We start from the raw sequence: 17,054 nt of genomic DNA, 5'->3' as shown, positions 1-17,054 counted from the left end.
TCAATGATTGTTTTCTCCTGCATTTCAATTTGATGTTCTTGTTCAAATGTTCTGTGTAAATCAATTCTGTTTTGTGTGCAAATATGGAATGTGTGTGTTAGGAGATAAGTGTGAAGGCCATCACCGAACCGAGGACAGACGCAAAGGTGCCAGAAAATTTCAACACACCCCTATTGAAATGTCTAAAAAGAGCAAATAACAACTCTAAAATTAAAACAGGCACCTATCAATGGGGACAAAATAGCTGTAATCAAAACCAGCATGTGGGTAACTTCCTAAAAAAAATAAAAAATTAAAAAAAACAAGCACTCATCAAACAACAATTAATTACAGCATGACGGTGCAAAACTAATTGGTCCCAATGAAGGAGAATCACTATATAAACAGGGGGTCTTGCCGTCCTGCCAAGACTTCCCCGGAGCATCGTGTTGCGACCGATGGAACCCGGCTCCTCCCTACCCATGATCAACCTAGCTGGCCACTAGATTGATCCGGACTCTAGACTGGTAACTATAACATCGACTGGCGGGACAGTGTGCGTGTGTGTGGTGTAATTAAATGCATATGCTAATTGTTGTATTTTCAATAAATGCAGCGTATTGCCTTTTCCCCTGAAAAAGATCCTGTGTGCTTCTTATAAGCATAACATGGCCAGGCTGCAGCTCCGACTCCCCTCCCTCCCCCAGCCACTGGAGCTGGGCCGGAGAGAGCTGTGCTGGCAGCTGTGGGGAGCCTGGGTCCCCCCACTTGCCCTGGGTGGGAGGCCTGAGCAGCCCTCGCCCAGCGTCTCTCAACCCTGCCCCCCAGACCCGCTGTCCAGGGCAGGTGGAGGGTCCACACCACGGTTCCTCACAGCTGCCCACACGGCTTTTACCGTCAGAGCCCTGCGCGGATACAAAATTGGTATTCGCCTCTGTCACGGAGTCCTTGGGCGATGCTCTGGAACTGCTCCCCACAAAGCCAGTCAGGACTTTGGGGAGCCTCCTCTCCCTCGGAGCAGACCGTCTTCAGGGCAAGAAGCTCACACGCCTTCACCTCCTGGGTCTGACCTTGGAGCATTCAGCATATGCCCCTCCGTGCGCATCCCACAGTGAGTCCGCCCAGGCGGGGTCTTGGGGAAGACAGAGGTCCTGCATGCGCCCCCACTTTGCAGTCAGACGTGACTCTTAGCCAGCCAGTAAAACAGAGGTTTATTAGATGGCAGGAACACGGTCTAAAACAGAACTTGTAGGTACAGCGGCAAACGGGACCCCTCGGCTGGGTCCATTATGGGGTTCAGAGAGCCAGACACCCACGACTGCTCTCACTCCTCGTCCCCAGCTAGCTCCAACCCTGAAACCCCCTCCAACCCCTCCTTCTCTGCGCTTTGTCTCTTTCCCAGGCCAGGAGGTCACCTGATCTCTTTGTCTCCAACACCTTCAGTTGGCACCTTTGCAGAAGAGGGGCCCAGGCCATCAGTTGCTAGGAGACAGAGTGTCGGGCATTTAGGTACACTGGCCCTTTGCTCTGCAGCAACCATACACCCTTATCCCACCCCCTAGATATTTAAGAAAAGCATAGGGGAAACTGAGGCACCCACACAGTATTCAGAGAAAACACTAAGAACATTCCCAGTGCGTCACAGCCTCCACCCGGGTATCCGAAAAATGGTCTAAGTTATACAGCGGATCCCTACGGATTTGCAGGCTCTAGTGATGGGTGCACGTTCCCAGCTGCGTATGGCAGTGATACTGGGGGCTCTTCCCCCTGCCGAGCGCGACTGTGGATACCAGCGAGATCCCCGTATCTCAAGCCAGAGAGATGCCCAAGAAGCTGCAGGCAGCGGCGTGTGTTTAATGCACCTTTATTAAACCAGCGTGGTGACTGTCAACCCAAAGGCAACAAATACCGAGATTAGTGAATGAAGGTAAATGCGATACACGCTGGCTGGCGGGGGTGGAATGTAACGGCGTTATTACATTAAACATAATCTGCCGCAGGGAGTGAATGAGTCAATAAGAATGATGGCAAGACGCTGTGATTAGAATCGATACTGACTGTCAGCCTGTTGATACAGCGATGGCACACGGTACCCGGTCAATCATTGTGAGTTGTTTGTATTACAGTAGCAAATAGAAACCAGGGCCCCATTGTGCCAGGTGCTGTACGAAGATGTAACAAAAAGACAGGCCCTCCCAGAAGCGCTTTCACTCTAAGTGTAAGACTATTGGCAATAGGTAGATTCAACAAACAGGCCAAGAAATAGTGCGAGGAAACAACCAGATGATACTGGTCAGAATGAAACACCCCACGCAGCAAACCACTACCCCAGCATTGCAGCTAAATGCAACTGATCAGATTCACAGGGCAGGATTTTAATGAGGCTTTTAGGCCTTGTCTTCAAAGGCCAGGTGTACTGGGTCTGCTGCTCTAACCCCCTGCCCCAGGGACGCTCTTGTGCCGGTAGAACAGTGACATTCTCCAACTCAACTTAACCCCCTCCCAAGTGACATAAACGAAACTGAAAAAAAGTCATTTTTCTGCTGGAGTGAGAGCGTTCACACACGAGGTTACGCCAGGATCATTCTATCGGTTTCAATTCACACCTTAGGTTATACCGAAAAACTTTCCCATGAGGACAAGGCCTTTAGCTTCTAACCTGCAATGGAGCTACAGCCGACTGACCCCAGCTGGGATCTGGCCCCATTGACCCGAATGGAGTGGCAGCTGATTTGACCCAGTGCGGGGATCCGGTCCATTCATGGTTGTAAGGTGCTCAGATACTGAAGGGATGGAGGAGCCCAGCGGGTCCTAGGTTGATAGAACCGGATTCAGTATAATTTTATTTTTGTTGTATGCATGTCCAGAAGGAAGCTGCCTCATTCCTTGTGGGGTAAAACTTCAGGAGCGTTGAGCTGACACTGAATGTGTCTCCTTCATGATGGGGGCTTTGACTGGTGTGCAACGGCGCCCCAGATGGCTTATGGGGGCTGAACATGTGTTATGCTTATAGGAATCACATGGAATCTTTTAAAGGGGATAAGGCAATACGCCACATTTCCTGAGAGTACAATTTAATTATTAAAATCAGCATGTGCTTCCATTCACACACTCTCTCTCTCACTCTCACACTCACACACACACAAAGGTTGCAGTTGGATCTTATAGTTACCAGTCCTTAGTGCTGCTCGGTCAGTTCCAGTGGCCAGCTGAACCTGCACAGGAGGGAAGGGAGCTGGGCCTCTGTCGAACGTGTTCGAAGCTCCGATGTTGATGCTGAATGAACCCAAAGTCCCATGGCCATACACCCGCCTTTTATAGTGATAAGTTCCCATACAAGTCTCTGGGCCTTGCTGTGTCACACCGGCGCTGTCAATCACGAGGTAGTCAAGGTTGCTCTTAATTAGCATTATTTTGAGTTGTTATCGGGAGGATCTGCAGCTGTTTCTTATCTCGTCCCTTTGGCTCAACTCTTTATCTCGTCCGCGGGGCATATGCCTTTGGTTTACGGTCGTCAATCTGCCATCCGGGGATTGATAAGAAAGTTGGTTCCTCTTGACTCCTCCACTCCCTTCTTGACCATCCAGCCCAGTTGTCCTATCTCAGTTAATTACCAGACATTCTTCCCTCACACCAAACAGTAAATAAGGCAATTACAGCCATAGAACATCTATCCTTCTAAGCACAAATGTTAACACAATCAGCAAAAAATAAACTCAGAACAATGTCTTCGTACTAATTCAAAGCTGGCAAAATGGAGTATAAGGCAAAATAAGCAAAATTTTACTTGAGACAATTTCTTCCAACTAGGCTTTTGGCCTACACATGCAACTCCTGGATGGAGAAGCATGAATCTTTCCTGCTTGAAGTCCAAGACTGTGTCTTCTACAGCAGCAGGCTCATCCAATGCAACACCAAATCCTAGATGGTGTTTTCCCTTTCTGCTTCCAGTGCTTTGCTCAGAACCCGCTGGGTGTCGTCAGCTACAGAGGCCAAACACTTCCGCAGCATGAAGTACGTGGTAACGAGTGCCACCCCTCCAGACACCATGGCACCAAATACGGGGAGGCGCTTCCACGAATATTCCCTTACCATCACAGCGGCCCCCACCGAATCCAACAACAGCTTCAGAGCCGTCATGGGGGTCATTCCCAAGGACGTCATCACGGCCGTCAGCTCCTCCACGGGCTTCCCAACCTGTCGGGCGAGAGCAGAGAGGGACCTGTTGTCCACGCCGAAGTTGCTATAGTATCGGAACAGGTGTTTCCTGAAGACGACGAAGGTGCCCAAGAAAGAGAGACCTGGGACAGGAACGGCAGCGAGAAGACATGAGAAAAGGGCTATTTTCCAAATCTCCCCCTTCAGGGCGGCTTTTTTCTGGTTGATGATGGGTGAGGTGACAGCAGGCAGGCTAAGCAGGAAGGCGTGTCTCTTCAGGTGCGGCAGCTCCGTCTGCAAAGTTTGTCGCAGGAGTGGGAAATCGTAGCGGTTGGGTTCCCAGCTGGACACGACAAAAACCTGTGGGTGGCCCACTCCTTCAGCAGCTACGCCTCTCCTGCAATCCTCCCTGATCTGCTCCAGGATCCTCTCCTCGTTGTAGCTGGAGGGACGCTGCCTCCTGGAAGCGTCCAGGTCCATGTCGGCTTTGGAGCGCACAAAGTAGAACCTCTTGCCCATTCTCTGGATCTCACAGGCCAGCCTCGCATGGTCGGAGCGGAAGCGCTGGGAGCCGACGATGATGTAGAACTCAAATCGGCTCAAATTGAGCTGCTTACAGTAGCTGTCTAGAGGGAAAGAGGATGTCCCCACCCCTGGCAGGTCCCAGAGGGTGACACCTGGGAGGACGGGATCTGGATAAGCCACCGGCATCGTCATGGTATCGAGCATCCCGGTTTCAGCAGCGCCTTCATCACCAGCACGTAGCCCCCGCATGGCGTTGATGAGGGAGGACTTCCCAGAGCCCGACTCCCCCGTGACGGCGATGTGGAGGGTGTGGCTGTTAAACGACTCTGGTGTTCTCTGCTGCACATTAGAAATCGCATCTGTCAGGCTCCCTTGCTTAACAGCGGCTCTGAACCCATCGAGAGCCATGGCGCTCTATCTGCGGCAGAGAAGAAGAAACATTTTAGCTCCTCGTTAAGGCTGCGTCTGGAAAATCCTGCACTGACAGTGCAGTGTCAAGCCCTCAAAAGTTAGGAACAGGCACATTTATGGTGGCTCATGCAACCTTAACTCTGCCCCTTGCGTATCCAACCCGTGCACTGAATGAGGCAGGGGCAGAGTGGAAAAAACAGGAGTTGTTTGGTTTTAATCCTTATTTATTATTTGTAGTGTAGTGCATAGAAACGCCGACCGAGATCGGGACCCCATTGTGCCGGGTGCTGCACAGACCCCGACCGAGATCAGGGCCCCGTTGTGTCAGGTGCTGCACAGACCCCGACCGAGCTCAGGGGCCCGTTGTGTCAGGTGCTGCACAGACCCCGACCGAGCTCAGGGGCCCGTTGTGTCAGGTGCTGCACAGACCCCGACCGAGATCAGGGCCCCGTTGTGTCAGGTGCTGCACAGACCCCGACTGAGATCAGGGCCCCGTTGTGTCAGGTGCTGCACAGACCCCGACCGAGCTCAGGGGCCCGTTGTGTCAGGTGCTGCACAGACCCCGACCGAGATCAGGGCCCCGTTGTGTCAGGTGCTGCACAGACCCCGACCGAGATCAGGGCCCCGTTGTGTCAGGTGCTGCACAGACCCCGACCGAGATCAGGACCCCATTGTGCCGGGTGCTGCACAGACCCCGACCGAGATCAGGGCCCCGTTGTGTCAGGTGCTGCACAGACCCCGACTGAGATCAGGGCCCCGTTGTGTCAGGTGCTGCACAGACCCTGGCTGAGATCAGGGCCTCCATTATTCTGAGCGTTGCGCAGCCCCACAGGTGAGAATTTTCACTAGATCTCAGCTCCCACGAACTCTCGGAAATAAGTGGGGAGATTTTCGAGCCAGCCCAGCACCCTGCCGCTGACGGGGACAATATCTCAGCTGTGAACAGGCAGAGCCAGGCTCAGACCCAGCCTTCTCCCTTGGCTGCCCTCTAGACACAGGAGCCGCGGGGAGCCCTGCAGCTGCTCTCCGTCGCCCCAAAGGCCTGGCAGGAAGACGGGGAGCGCACGGCTCTCTCGGCCCCCATCCCAGCTCCGCGCACAGGAACAGAGGACACTGGAATTGGGGCCCGGCTATTTCAACTGAAGCCAAGGGGGAGTCTGAGGACCCAGAGCTGGACGCAGTTTTTTCAGCCGCAACTTTTGCAGGTGAAAAATGCAGATACATGGATTGCGGAGCCGGAAGGGGACTGCCCTGGGGCCCATCTAATCCGCCCGCCCACGGGCCACAGACCAGACACGTCCCCAGCACGAGTTCCTCTGCAGGGCCCCGTAGCAGCTGCCCCTAACACAGCCCCGAACTGCAGCCACACCGGGGGGGAGCGAAGGGGGCCCGGGGGCCGGGTGTTCCCCAGGGACTGACAGGAGAGGGGATGTGCCACTGTACGGGGGGGTGGAAAATGGGTAAATTGACAACAGTGCAGCTGACCACTAAGGGGGGGAGGGGGTGGTAGGAAGAATTCAAGGGGGGGGCAGTAAAATCCCAAGCAGGGGGAATCTCTTACCCCCCCCAGGCTGGGCTGCGCTCAGGTGGGGTTGCTGGTCTCCGGGAAGGGGCAGCAATCTGTGGGCACAGCTCACCCCGCCCCGCCCGCAGTGTCTCCGCTGCTCCTCGCTCCCCCTCTTCCTGCCCCCCGCTTTGCCGGGGCCTCCCCCGCCTGCCTTTGTCTGGGTCCCCGGCTCCCTCCTGCGGCCCCGCTCCGGCTCCGGCTCCGGCTCCGGCTCGCTCCTGACCGGCGAGCAGGGGAAAGGGAAAGTGAAAGCAGCAGCTGGTGAGGGAGCAGGGCCGGGCCTCACCCCGGGGGGAGGGACAGAGCGGGGCCTAGATACCTCCCCCCCCAGCGCGTTTCCAGGTGGAGACACAGCCCTAAGTGTCACCATGCAGTCAGGGGGTGACAGTGTGTACTTACAACACACACACACACAGCAGGGCTCATCATACCCAGCAGGGGGCAGCAGGGACAGGGACACACACACACACACACACACACACAAACACACACACCCAGCACTCATTTCATGCAGCAGGGACACACACACACTCTTTAGGGCTGTAGGAGAAAGCGTGGGCTTTCCCTTGAGTCCCTGCCCCCAGCCCGTCCCTTTCCCCGAAGCCCCAACCTGCCCCTTCTTCACAAGCCCCTGACCTCACACCACCCCTTCCCCTGAGGCCCCGCTCCCACACCGCCTCTTCCCCCCCAAGATCACTATAACCCCCCCATTGTTCCTCCTTATGGCCAGTAAAAAGTGGGAGCGCCATGGCCCTGGTCCGGCACCCCTGCCCCAACGCTGTCCAAGTCATAGCTATAAATCCTCTTGGCCTCTCAGCCGTTAGGCATTTGAGAGCTAAATGCTTTTGCTCTTACGGGTGTGAATTCTGCTCCCGTATGGAGAATATGGGGGGCAGTGTCACAGTCCCCACCTGTTGTTTTGTTTCTGTAACCGCTACGGGACAAGGATCGTCTCCCTGTGGTATGTGTTTGTGTAGCACTAAACTCCATGGGGCACTGACCTGTGACTCTCTGACCTAGGATAGACGGCAGGTCCCACTAAAACAGTGATTCTCAAACTTTTGTACTGGAGACCCCTTTCACATAGCAAGCCTCTGAGTGCGACCCCCCCTTATAAATTAAAACTTTTTTATATATTTAACACCATTCTAAATGCTGGAGGCAAAGCAGGGTTTCAGGTGGAGGCTGACAGCTCGCGATCTCCCACATAATAACCTCACGAGCCCCTGAGGGGTCCCGACCCCCAGTTTGAGATCCCCTGGGCTAGAGTATCACCAGGGTCCCTCCTGGTCTTAAAATCTATAACTCTGTGAGCATGAGTATATAACTGGGACCCCCTGGTGCTGCTGTAAGACCAATAATCACTATGGATACGATTTTTGTCATGGTAAAATTAGACAAAATTCACAGAACAGTCATGGTAAAAATGTACAAAATCAGGATATAGTCACAGAAACAAAACATGTGTTACAGTTTAACAATAAAGTATTACAGTGTCACATTTACATGAAACAACGTTAATGCAACAGTTTTCATTTCCTTGTCAAAGTAAACGATTTTGAAATGAGATATGCATATTGTGCAATCATTTTTTAAACAAAAATAAGGAAAAATTATATAACAAAAATAATGGATTCTTTTTAGTAAAGGCCCTTTTGCAAACTGTTGCGATTTTGGTGTAACAAGTTACGCGTAGGTAGATTGTTATTTTTTATGCGGCGTCTGTTGTCCCCAAGCACATTTGTATAAGACAAGAAGGCGCGTTCTGTAGCCGGGTACTGCTAAGCATCGCAGGGTAACTACAGACAGAGCTGGGAATTTGTCCATCCTGCTTCTCCAGAACTGGAAAAAGTCCTCGTTCCTCAGTTCTTGAACTGCTCCCAGTAAGACCGATATTCTTTGGGCTGGAATGTTGTCTTCAAACAGTGGTATATTTCCAAATACGATGGTCTCACATGTGCCAAGGTATTTGACTTGAGTTGACACATACACAGCATGCAGTGGAGAAAGCGGCATCAGGTTGGCAAAAAGTTTAGTCAGTGTCCATGTCTGACTTGTTCTTTTTTGAGTTTTCCAAGAGCGTTGTTTTTGCTGTTGGCAAGTTTCGGAGCAGGTCTCTGCCCACAACGCAAGCTCATGAACTGTGGGCTCTTCATAAGCTGTAAGCATGTTCCTGATTCAGGGTGCAAACTCTTTTAGAGCCGGGACTTCTTCAATAACTGCTGCGGATTGGCAAAGATCAACAATCTCTTGAACACTTGAACTGCTTCTGTGACCATTCTCCTCTGTAAAGAATGAAACGGAATCCTCAGTGTGTTTACTGTGGTAAAGAGAAGCATTGAACCAGCTGTTCCAGCTGGTTATTATGGGGTTGGTGGGAGGGAAGGACTTTTCCCTCTTTCCATTAGAAACATGCAGAACCAGGCTTTTCTTGCAGGACAGGCAGTGAAAGCACATTGTATAACCACAACTAATTCATTTACTTTCAAAAGTATCTGCTTCCACAGATCGCCCACAATGTTAAGCAAATATGCCATACATGTAAGATGTACAACATTTTAAAACAAAGGTTTCAAACCTCGATCCTAAGTTTCCCCCATGTACGTGGCATGATTGGTCACAAACACAGTGATGCAATCAAATGGTATTGTGAATTTTTCAACAGTTTCCCATATTGAATAATTCATTTGAGCAATTGGAGACTCGGATAAATTGCTGCTGGTTTGGCCATCTGTATAGCCAGTGTGTCAGCCTCTGTCTTCCCTCAATAACCCATTGATTTGTTGATTTTGTTTCCATAAAAAGAAGAACAGGAGTACTTGTGGCACCTTAGAGACTAACAAATTTATTAGAGCATAAGCTTTCGTGGACTACAGCCCACTTCTTCGGATGCATGGGCTGTAGTCCACGAAAGCTTATGCTCTAATAAATTTGTTAGTCTCTAAGGTGCCACAAGTACTCCTGTTCTTCTTTTTGCGGATACAGACTAACACGGCTGTTACTCTGAAATTTGTTTCCATAATTATTAGAGGTCCAGTTCTCGATCCTTTCACACCCCCAGAACGGGCCCCTCTTGTCTTGTAGAAATGATTTAATATTTCAATTATAATAAACTTGCATTTAATCTGGACTAAGAGCCCGTGTCTCTGAATTTCACCATTGCTAAAGGCCCATGGTTTAAGGGCATTGCTCTGACTAGACAGGAGCTCTTCCCTCCGAGTGTCACTAACTGGGAGATTTAACGAGGGGGGGGGGGATGCAGCCGTAGGGTGTTTGTGAGGAGAAGAAGCAAAACCCTGAAGCAGCAACGTCACCAGCAACAAGGGTCGGGTCTTTACCTGAGGGGATTCTCTACAATTCCTTAACTGTGACTTGAGCCCCCACCCAGTGATCTGGGAACCTGTATCCAACTCTGGGCACCTTTGCTGGGCAAATCTGTACCCACTTGCCAGCACAGTCACCAGAGGGTTAAACAGAAGAACTTTGTTGGCGGAGGAAAGAGAAAGGACGGGGTGAGCTGGGACAAACCTTTACTGTTCAACACCTTCCACCATCTTCTGTCTCAGGGTGTATCTGTCACAGCCCCGACCAATTGCCCCCTGAGCGGCTGATACAGTTTGTTCTGCCTCCCAGCCCCTCACTCACAGTTTGTGGCTGCAGGAGAATCAGGGTCCTTGTGGCTCTACCCCCATCCTGCTCTGATGATGTCAGAAGTGGGTTTAAACCTGTGCAGGGACACGTCCATTGGACCTTAAACCTAACACTGCCACCACTCAGCCGTTCTGGGGCTGTTACAATGATTTCAGCAGCTAGAACAGGGAGCCTGCACCAGGGTCTTTAGGTGAACGTAGACCCTGAACCCAGTCACTGTTCAGGCTTTGCCCAGCTGGTTCCCACCAGGGAACTCTCCAGAGTATCAGTCCAACTACAGAACTTGGCCACGTTTAACCCCGATGTCCTCAAACCATCCGCAACTGATATGTAAATGAGCTACGGCCTCACTCAGTCCCTTTGCCCTCCAGCAGATGGCAGCAGAGAGCTCCCTCTGGTACCGTCCTTCTCTCATGGACTTCAGGCCCCAGGGCTCCCACTCCTCTCTCCTGGCTCTGCCCCAACTGAGTTCCCCTCCTTTGTGTCCTCTTTTCGTGGCCCTGGCCCAGCTGGGGTCACAAAGTATCATTAGAAATAAACCATCAGAAATACCCATTGCCTCCTGGGGGGAGGGGGAGAGTGCTGCCTGTCTCCTGCAGCAGCTCTGATTGGCTGCCCTTCCCCAGGAGATGGGGCAGTGGGTATTTCTGATGGTGCAACAGTGACACCTGGTGACCAGTCTGGGTAACGTTTCCCTCATTAGCACAGCAGTGACATCCAGTGGCGAATTAGGGTAATGCAGAGAGTGTATTTTGTAAGTGGTACAGCAGTGACTGTGCATTGCATGTTACTGCTGCTTCATTAAGTAATAAAATCTGAATTTAGAGCAGTTGCACTGGGAGCCAGGACTCCTGGTTGCTATTGTGAGCTCGATGTCTATAGCTGTTGTGCAATCTTGAGCAAGTCACTTATTTTCTCTGTGCTGCACTTTTCCTCCTGTGAAAGGGGGAATCCTGCTCCTTTGAGATCTGTGGCACAAACCCTACTAGCTCCAATGGGAACAGTGCTGTGCCCAGAGAGGGCTCACAGGGTTAATTCATATGTAGAAAGCTCTGTGGTGAAAGTCTCAGGAATAGCTCGTTATTAGTCAGTAATTCAAGGGCAGTGGGAGCAAGACAAACAGTTTCACAAGACAGTGAGAAATCGTGTGTGAGGGGAGAGGGGACCTTAATTTTGTCTTATGATTTAAGAACAAACCTGCGTACGTGACTGGGAGATTCTTCTCCTGAGACTCAGGCAGGTTTCTGTGATTCCCAGACCACCCTGGACTCTCTTCACTTTCCTGCCGGGTGTTAAACGAGGTGACTGATGTCTGTCACGGTTCCTCTCAGCCTCTCTTTGCACTGTGTGTGCAGTGGGGTGGTTGATTGTGGGAGGTGTCACAGGCTGGCCGGCCCTTTAAGGCAAGCCAAGCTTGGCCTGGCCTGTGAGCTAACAGCGAGCCTCCCCCCCCCCCCCCCCCCCCCCCCGCTGTGGGCGATAGGGCAACTTAATGATAATTGGTGACCCCAGCTGGGCCAGGGCCAGGAAAAGACAAGAGGGAGGGGGAACAACTCAGTTAGGGGCAACCCCAGTAGAGAGGGCTGCTGTGTGTGTGTGTCCAGGGGCCAACATCTGGTTAATTATGGAGCCAGAGCTGTGGTGTGAATACCGATGCTCCACAATTGTGTCACTCACACGGGAACTTGGCTTTGGTTCTTGGCTGAACGTTCGGCTGAGCAGGTTCATTTCATGCCTGCGGTACTGCCCGGGCCTGTGAACATCTGGCTCCTTGGGGTCCTGTTGGAAGCCGTCCCCATGGGGGAGCAAGTAGCAGCTGTCAACAGCTGGAATCTGGAGTCAGGGCCAGGCCACGATGTTTTGCTGCCCAGGGTGTGTCTGTGCCCTACCCCGAGTGTGTTGGGTCTCTGCACCGTGTGTCTGTGCCCTACCCCGAGTGTGTCGGGTCTCTGCACCGTGTGGCTGTGCCCTACCCCGAGTGTGTCGGGTCTCTGCACCGTGTGTCTGCGCCGTGCACTGAGCGTGTCCGGTCTCTGCACTGTGTGTCTGTGCCGTGCACTGAGCGTGTCCGGTCTCTGCACCATGTGTCTGTGCTGTGCACTGAGCGTGTCCGGTCTCTGCACCGTGTGTCTGTGCCTTGCACTTAGCGTGTCCGGTCTCTGCACTGTGTGTCTGTGCCGTGCACTGAGCGTGTCCGGTCTCTGCACCGTGTGTCTGTGCTGTGCACTGAGCGTGTCTGGTCTCTGCACCGTGTGTCTGTGCCTTGCACTTAGCGTGTCCGGTCTCTGCACCGTGTGTCTGCGCCGTGTACTGAGCGTGTCCGATCTCTGCACTGTGTGTCTGTGCCTTGCACTGAGTGTGTGCGGTCTCTGCACCGTGTATCTGTGCCTTGCACTGAGCGTGTCCGGTCTCTGCACCGTGTGTCTGCGCCGTGCACTGAGCATGTCCGGTCTCTGCACCATGTGTGTCTGCGCCGTGCACCAAGTGTGTCGGGTCTCTGCACCGTGTGTCTGTGCCATGCACTGAGCATGTCGGGTCTCTGCACCGTGTGTCTGTGCCATGCACTGAGCGTGTCCGGTCTCTGCACCATGTGTGTCTGTGCTGTGCACTGAGCGTGTCGGGTCTCTGGACCGTGTGTCTGTGCCGTGCACCGAGCGTGTCGGGTCTCTGCACCATGTATCTGTGCCGTGCACTGAGCGTGTGTGCTATCTGCCCTCTGTGAATCTGCCATGCACCGGTGTGTGTGTGAGTGTGTGTGTGTGTGTGTGTGTGTGTTTCCCTGGCGCCCCATGCTGGAGGGGCTGAGTCTGCTCTTTCTCTCTCTCTCTGTGGGTGAGAGAGAGGGTCCCCCTGCGGGTATGATGTGTGTGTGTGTGTGTTGTAAGTACACACTGTCACCCCCTGACTGCATGGTGACACTTAGGACTGTGTCTCCACCTGGAAACGCGCTGGGGGGGGGAGGTATCTAGGCCCCGCTCTGTCCCTCCCCCCGGGGTGAGGCCCGGCCCTGCTCCCTCACCAGCTGCTGCTTTCACTTTCCCTTTCCCTGCTCGCCGATCAGGAGCGAGCCGGAGCCGGAGCCGGAGCCGGAGCCGGAGCGGGGCCGCAGGAGGGAGCCGGGGGCGCAGACAAAGGCAGGCGGGGGAGGCCCCGGCAAAGCGGGGGGCAGGAAGAGGGGGAGCGAGGAGCAGCGGAGACACTGCGGGCGGGGCGGGGTGAGCTGTGCCCACAGATTGCTGCCCCTTCCCGGAGACCAGCAACCCCGCCTGAGCGCAGCCCAGCCTGGGGGGGGTAAGAGATTCCCCCTGCTTGGGATTTTACTGCCCCCCCCTTGAATTCTTCCTACCACCCCCTCCCCCCTTAGTGGTCAGCTGCACTGTTGTCAATTTACCCATTTTCCACCCCCCTGTACACTGGCACATCCCCTCTCCTGTCAGTCCCTGGGGAACACCCGGCCCCCGGGCCCCCTTCGCTCCCCCCCGGTGTGGCTGCAGTTCGGGGCTGTGTTAGGGGCAGCTGCTAGGCCGCCCTGCAGAGGAACTCGTGCTGGGGACGGTGTCTGGTCTGTGGCCCGTGGGCGGGCGGATTAGATGGGCCCCAGGGCAGTCCCCTTCCGGCTCCGCAATCCATGAATCTGCATTTTTCACCTGCAAAAGTTGCGGCTGAAAAAACTGCCCAGCTCTGGGTCCTCAGACTCCCCCTTGGCTTCAGTTGAAATAGCCGGGCCCCAATTCCAGTGTCCTCTGTTCCTGTGTGCGGAGCTGGGATGGGGGCCGAGGGAGCCGTGCGCTCCCCGTCTTCCTGCCAGGCCTTTGGGGCGAGCGAGAGCAGCTGCACGGCTCCCCGCGGCTCCTGTGTCTAGAGGGCAGCCAAGAGAGAAGGCTGGGTCTGAGCCTGGCTCTGCCTGTTCACAGATGAGATATTGTCCCCGTCAGCGGCAGGGTGCTGGGCTGGCTCGAAAATCTCCCCACTTATTTCCGAGAGTTCGTGGGAGCTGAGATCTAGTGAAAATTCTCACCTGTGGGGCTGCGCAACGCTCAGAATAATGGAGGCCCTGATCTCGGTCGGGGTCTGTGCAGCACCTGACACAACGGGCCCCTGAGCTCGGTCGGGGTCTGTGTAGCACCCGGCACAATGGGGTCCTGATCTCGGTCGGGGTCTGTGCAGCACCTGACACAACGGGCCCCTGAGCTCGGTCGGGGTCTGTGTAGCACCTGACACAACGGGGTCCTGATCTCGGTCGGGGTCTGTGCAGCACCTGACACAACGGGCCCCTGAGCTCGGTCGGGGTCTGTGTAGCACCTGACACAACGGGGTCCTGATCTCGGTCAGGGTCTGTGCAGCACCTGACACAACGGGCCCCTGAGCTCGGTCGGGGTCTGTGCAGCACCTGACACAACGGGCCCCTGAGCTCGGTCGGGGTCTGTGCAGCACCTGACACAACGGGGCCCTGAGTTCGGTCGGGGTCTGTGCAGCACCTGGCACAATGGGGTCCCGATCTCGGTCGGCGTTTCTATGCATTACACTACAAATAATAAATAAGGATTAAAACCAAACAACTCCTGTTTTTTCCACACTGCCCCTGCCTCATTCAGTGCATGGGTCAGATATGCAAGGGGCAGAGTTAAGGTTACATGGGCCACCATAAATGTGCCTTTTCCTAACTTTTGAGGGCTTGACACTGCACTGTTGGCGCAGGATTTTCCGGACGTAGCCTTAACTAGGAGCTAAAATGCTTCTTCTTCTCTACCGCAGACTGAGCGCCATGGCTCTCGATGGGTTCAGAGCCGCTGTCTATCAAGGGAACCTGACAGATGCGATTTCTAATGTGCAGCAGAGAACACCAGAGTCGTTTAATAGCCACACCCTCCACATCGCCATCACGGGGGAGTCGGGCTCCGGGAAGTCCTCCCTCATCAACACCATGCGGGGGCTACGTGCTGGTGATGAAGGCGCTGCTGAAACCGGGATGCTCGATACCATGACGATGCCGGTGGCTTATCAAGATCCCGTCCTCCCAGGCGTCACCCTCTGGGACCTGCCAGGGGTGGGGACGCCCTATTTCCCTCTAAACACCTACTGTGAGGCGCTCAATTTGAGCCAATACGACTTCTTCATCATCGTCGGCTCCCAGCGCTTCCGCTCCGACCACGCCAGGCTGGTCCGTGAAATCCAGAGAATGGGCAAGAGGTTCTACTTTGTGCGCTCCAAAGCCGACATGGACCTGGACGCTTCCAGGAGGCAGCGTCCCTCCAGCTACAACGAGGAGAGGATCCTGGAGCAGATCAGGGAGGATTGCAGGAGAGGCGTAGCTGCTGAAGGAGTGGGCCACCCACCGGTTTTTGTCGTGTCCAGCTGGGAACCCAACCGCTACGATTTCCCACTCCTGCGACAAACTTTGCAGATGGAGCTGCCGCGCCTGAGGAGACACGCCTTCCTGTTTAGCCTGCCTGCTGTCGCCTCGCCCATCATCAACCAGAAAAAAGCCGCCCTGAAGGGGGAGATTTGGAAAATAGCCCTTTTCTCATGTCTTCTCGCTGCCATTCCTGTCCCAGGCCTCGCTTTCTTGGGCACCTTCTTCATCTTCAGGAAACACCTGTCCCGATACTATATCATCTTCGGGGTGGATGACAGGTCCCTCTCTGCTCTCGCCTGGCAGATTGGGAAGTCTGTGCTGGAGCTGACGGCCGTGATGACGTCCTTGGGAATAACTGCCATGATGGCTCTGAAGCTGTTGTTGGATTCGGTGGGGACCGCCGTGATGGTAGCGGAATATTCGTCGGAGCGCCGTCCCGTATTTGGTGCCATGGTGTCTGGAGGGGTGGCACTGGTTACCACGTCCTTCATGCTGCGGAAGCATTTGGCCTCTGTAGCTGACGACACCTGGAGGGTTCTGAGCAAAGCACTGGAGGCAGAAAGGGAAAATGCCATCTAGGATTTGGTGTTGCATTGGATGAGCCTGCTGCTGTCTAGAAGACACAATCTTTGATTTCAGGCAGGAAAGATTCATGCTTCTCCATCCAGGAGCTGCATGTTCAGCCCCCATAAACCATCTGGGGCATCGTTGCACAGCAGTCAAAGCCCCCATCATGAAGGAGACAGACTCGGTGACAGCTCAACACTCCTGAAGTTTTACCGCACAAGGAATGAGGCAGCTTCCTTCTTGACATGCATACAAAAAAATAAAATTATACTGAATCCGGTTCTATCAACCTAGGACCCGCTGGGCTCCTCCATCCCTTCTGTATCTGAGCACCTTACAAACATGAATGGACCGGATCCCCACACTGGGTCAAATCAGCTGCCACTCCATTGGGGTCAATGGGGCCAGATCCCAGCTGGGGTCAGTGGGCTGTAGCTCCATTGCAGGTTAGAAGCCAAAGGCCTTGTCCTCATGGGAAAGTTTTTCGGTATAACCTAAGGTGTGAATTGAAACCGATAGAACGATCCTGGTGGAACCTCGTGTGTGGACGCTCTCACTCCGGCAGAACAGTGGCTTTCTTTCAGTTTCGTTGATGTCATTTGTGGGGGGGGGGGGGGTTAAGCTGAGCCGGAGAATGTCACTGTTCTACCGGCACAAGAGCGTCCCTGGGGCAGGGGGTTAGAGCAGTGTAGCCAGTATACCTGGCCTTTGAAGACAAGGCCTAAAAGCCTCAGTAAAATCCTGCCCTATGAATCTGGCCAGTGGCATTTAGCTGCAATGCTGGGGCAGTGGTTTGCTGTGTGGGGTGTTTTATGCTGACCAGTATCGTCTGTTTGTTTC

General features: G+C 53.9%; 2 protein-coding genes across 2 annotated transcripts; one reads left to right on the top strand and one right to left on the bottom strand.

Moving 5' to 3' along the window:
- Nucleotides 1–226: 226 nt before the first annotated feature.
- On the bottom strand, nucleotides 227–6,868 carry LOC128827476 (interferon-inducible GTPase 5-like). The gene is made up of 2 exons (XM_054011370.1): nucleotides 6,792–6,868; nucleotides 227–5,080 (listed from the first exon to the last, which is right to left on the bottom strand). Exon 2 carries the CDS (start codon nucleotides 5,068–5,070, stop codon nucleotides 3,901–3,903), a length of 1,170 nt encoding a protein of 389 aa, XP_053867345.1. The 5' UTR covers nucleotides 5,071–5,080; nucleotides 6,792–6,868; the 3' UTR covers nucleotides 227–3,900.
- Nucleotides 6,869–15,023: 8,155 nt separating this feature from the next.
- LOC128827278 (interferon-inducible GTPase 5-like) lies at nucleotides 15,024–16,817 on the top strand. Its single transcript, XM_054011130.1, has one exon. The coding sequence runs from the start codon at nucleotides 15,024–15,026 to the stop codon at nucleotides 16,224–16,226; it is 1,203 nt and encodes a 400-aa protein (XP_053867105.1). The 3' UTR covers nucleotides 16,227–16,817.
- The last annotated feature ends 237 nt before the right edge of the window (nucleotides 16,818–17,054 follow it).

This window comes from Malaclemys terrapin, chromosome 21, assembly GCF_027887155.1.
Source record: "Malaclemys terrapin pileata isolate rMalTer1 chromosome 21, rMalTer1.hap1, whole genome shotgun sequence".
In the NCBI taxonomy this organism is placed as follows: domain Eukaryota; kingdom Metazoa; phylum Chordata; order Testudines; family Emydidae; genus Malaclemys; species Malaclemys terrapin.
The sequence above is the reverse complement of the archived record's forward strand: the minus strand, read 5'-3'. Positions and strand labels throughout refer to the sequence as shown.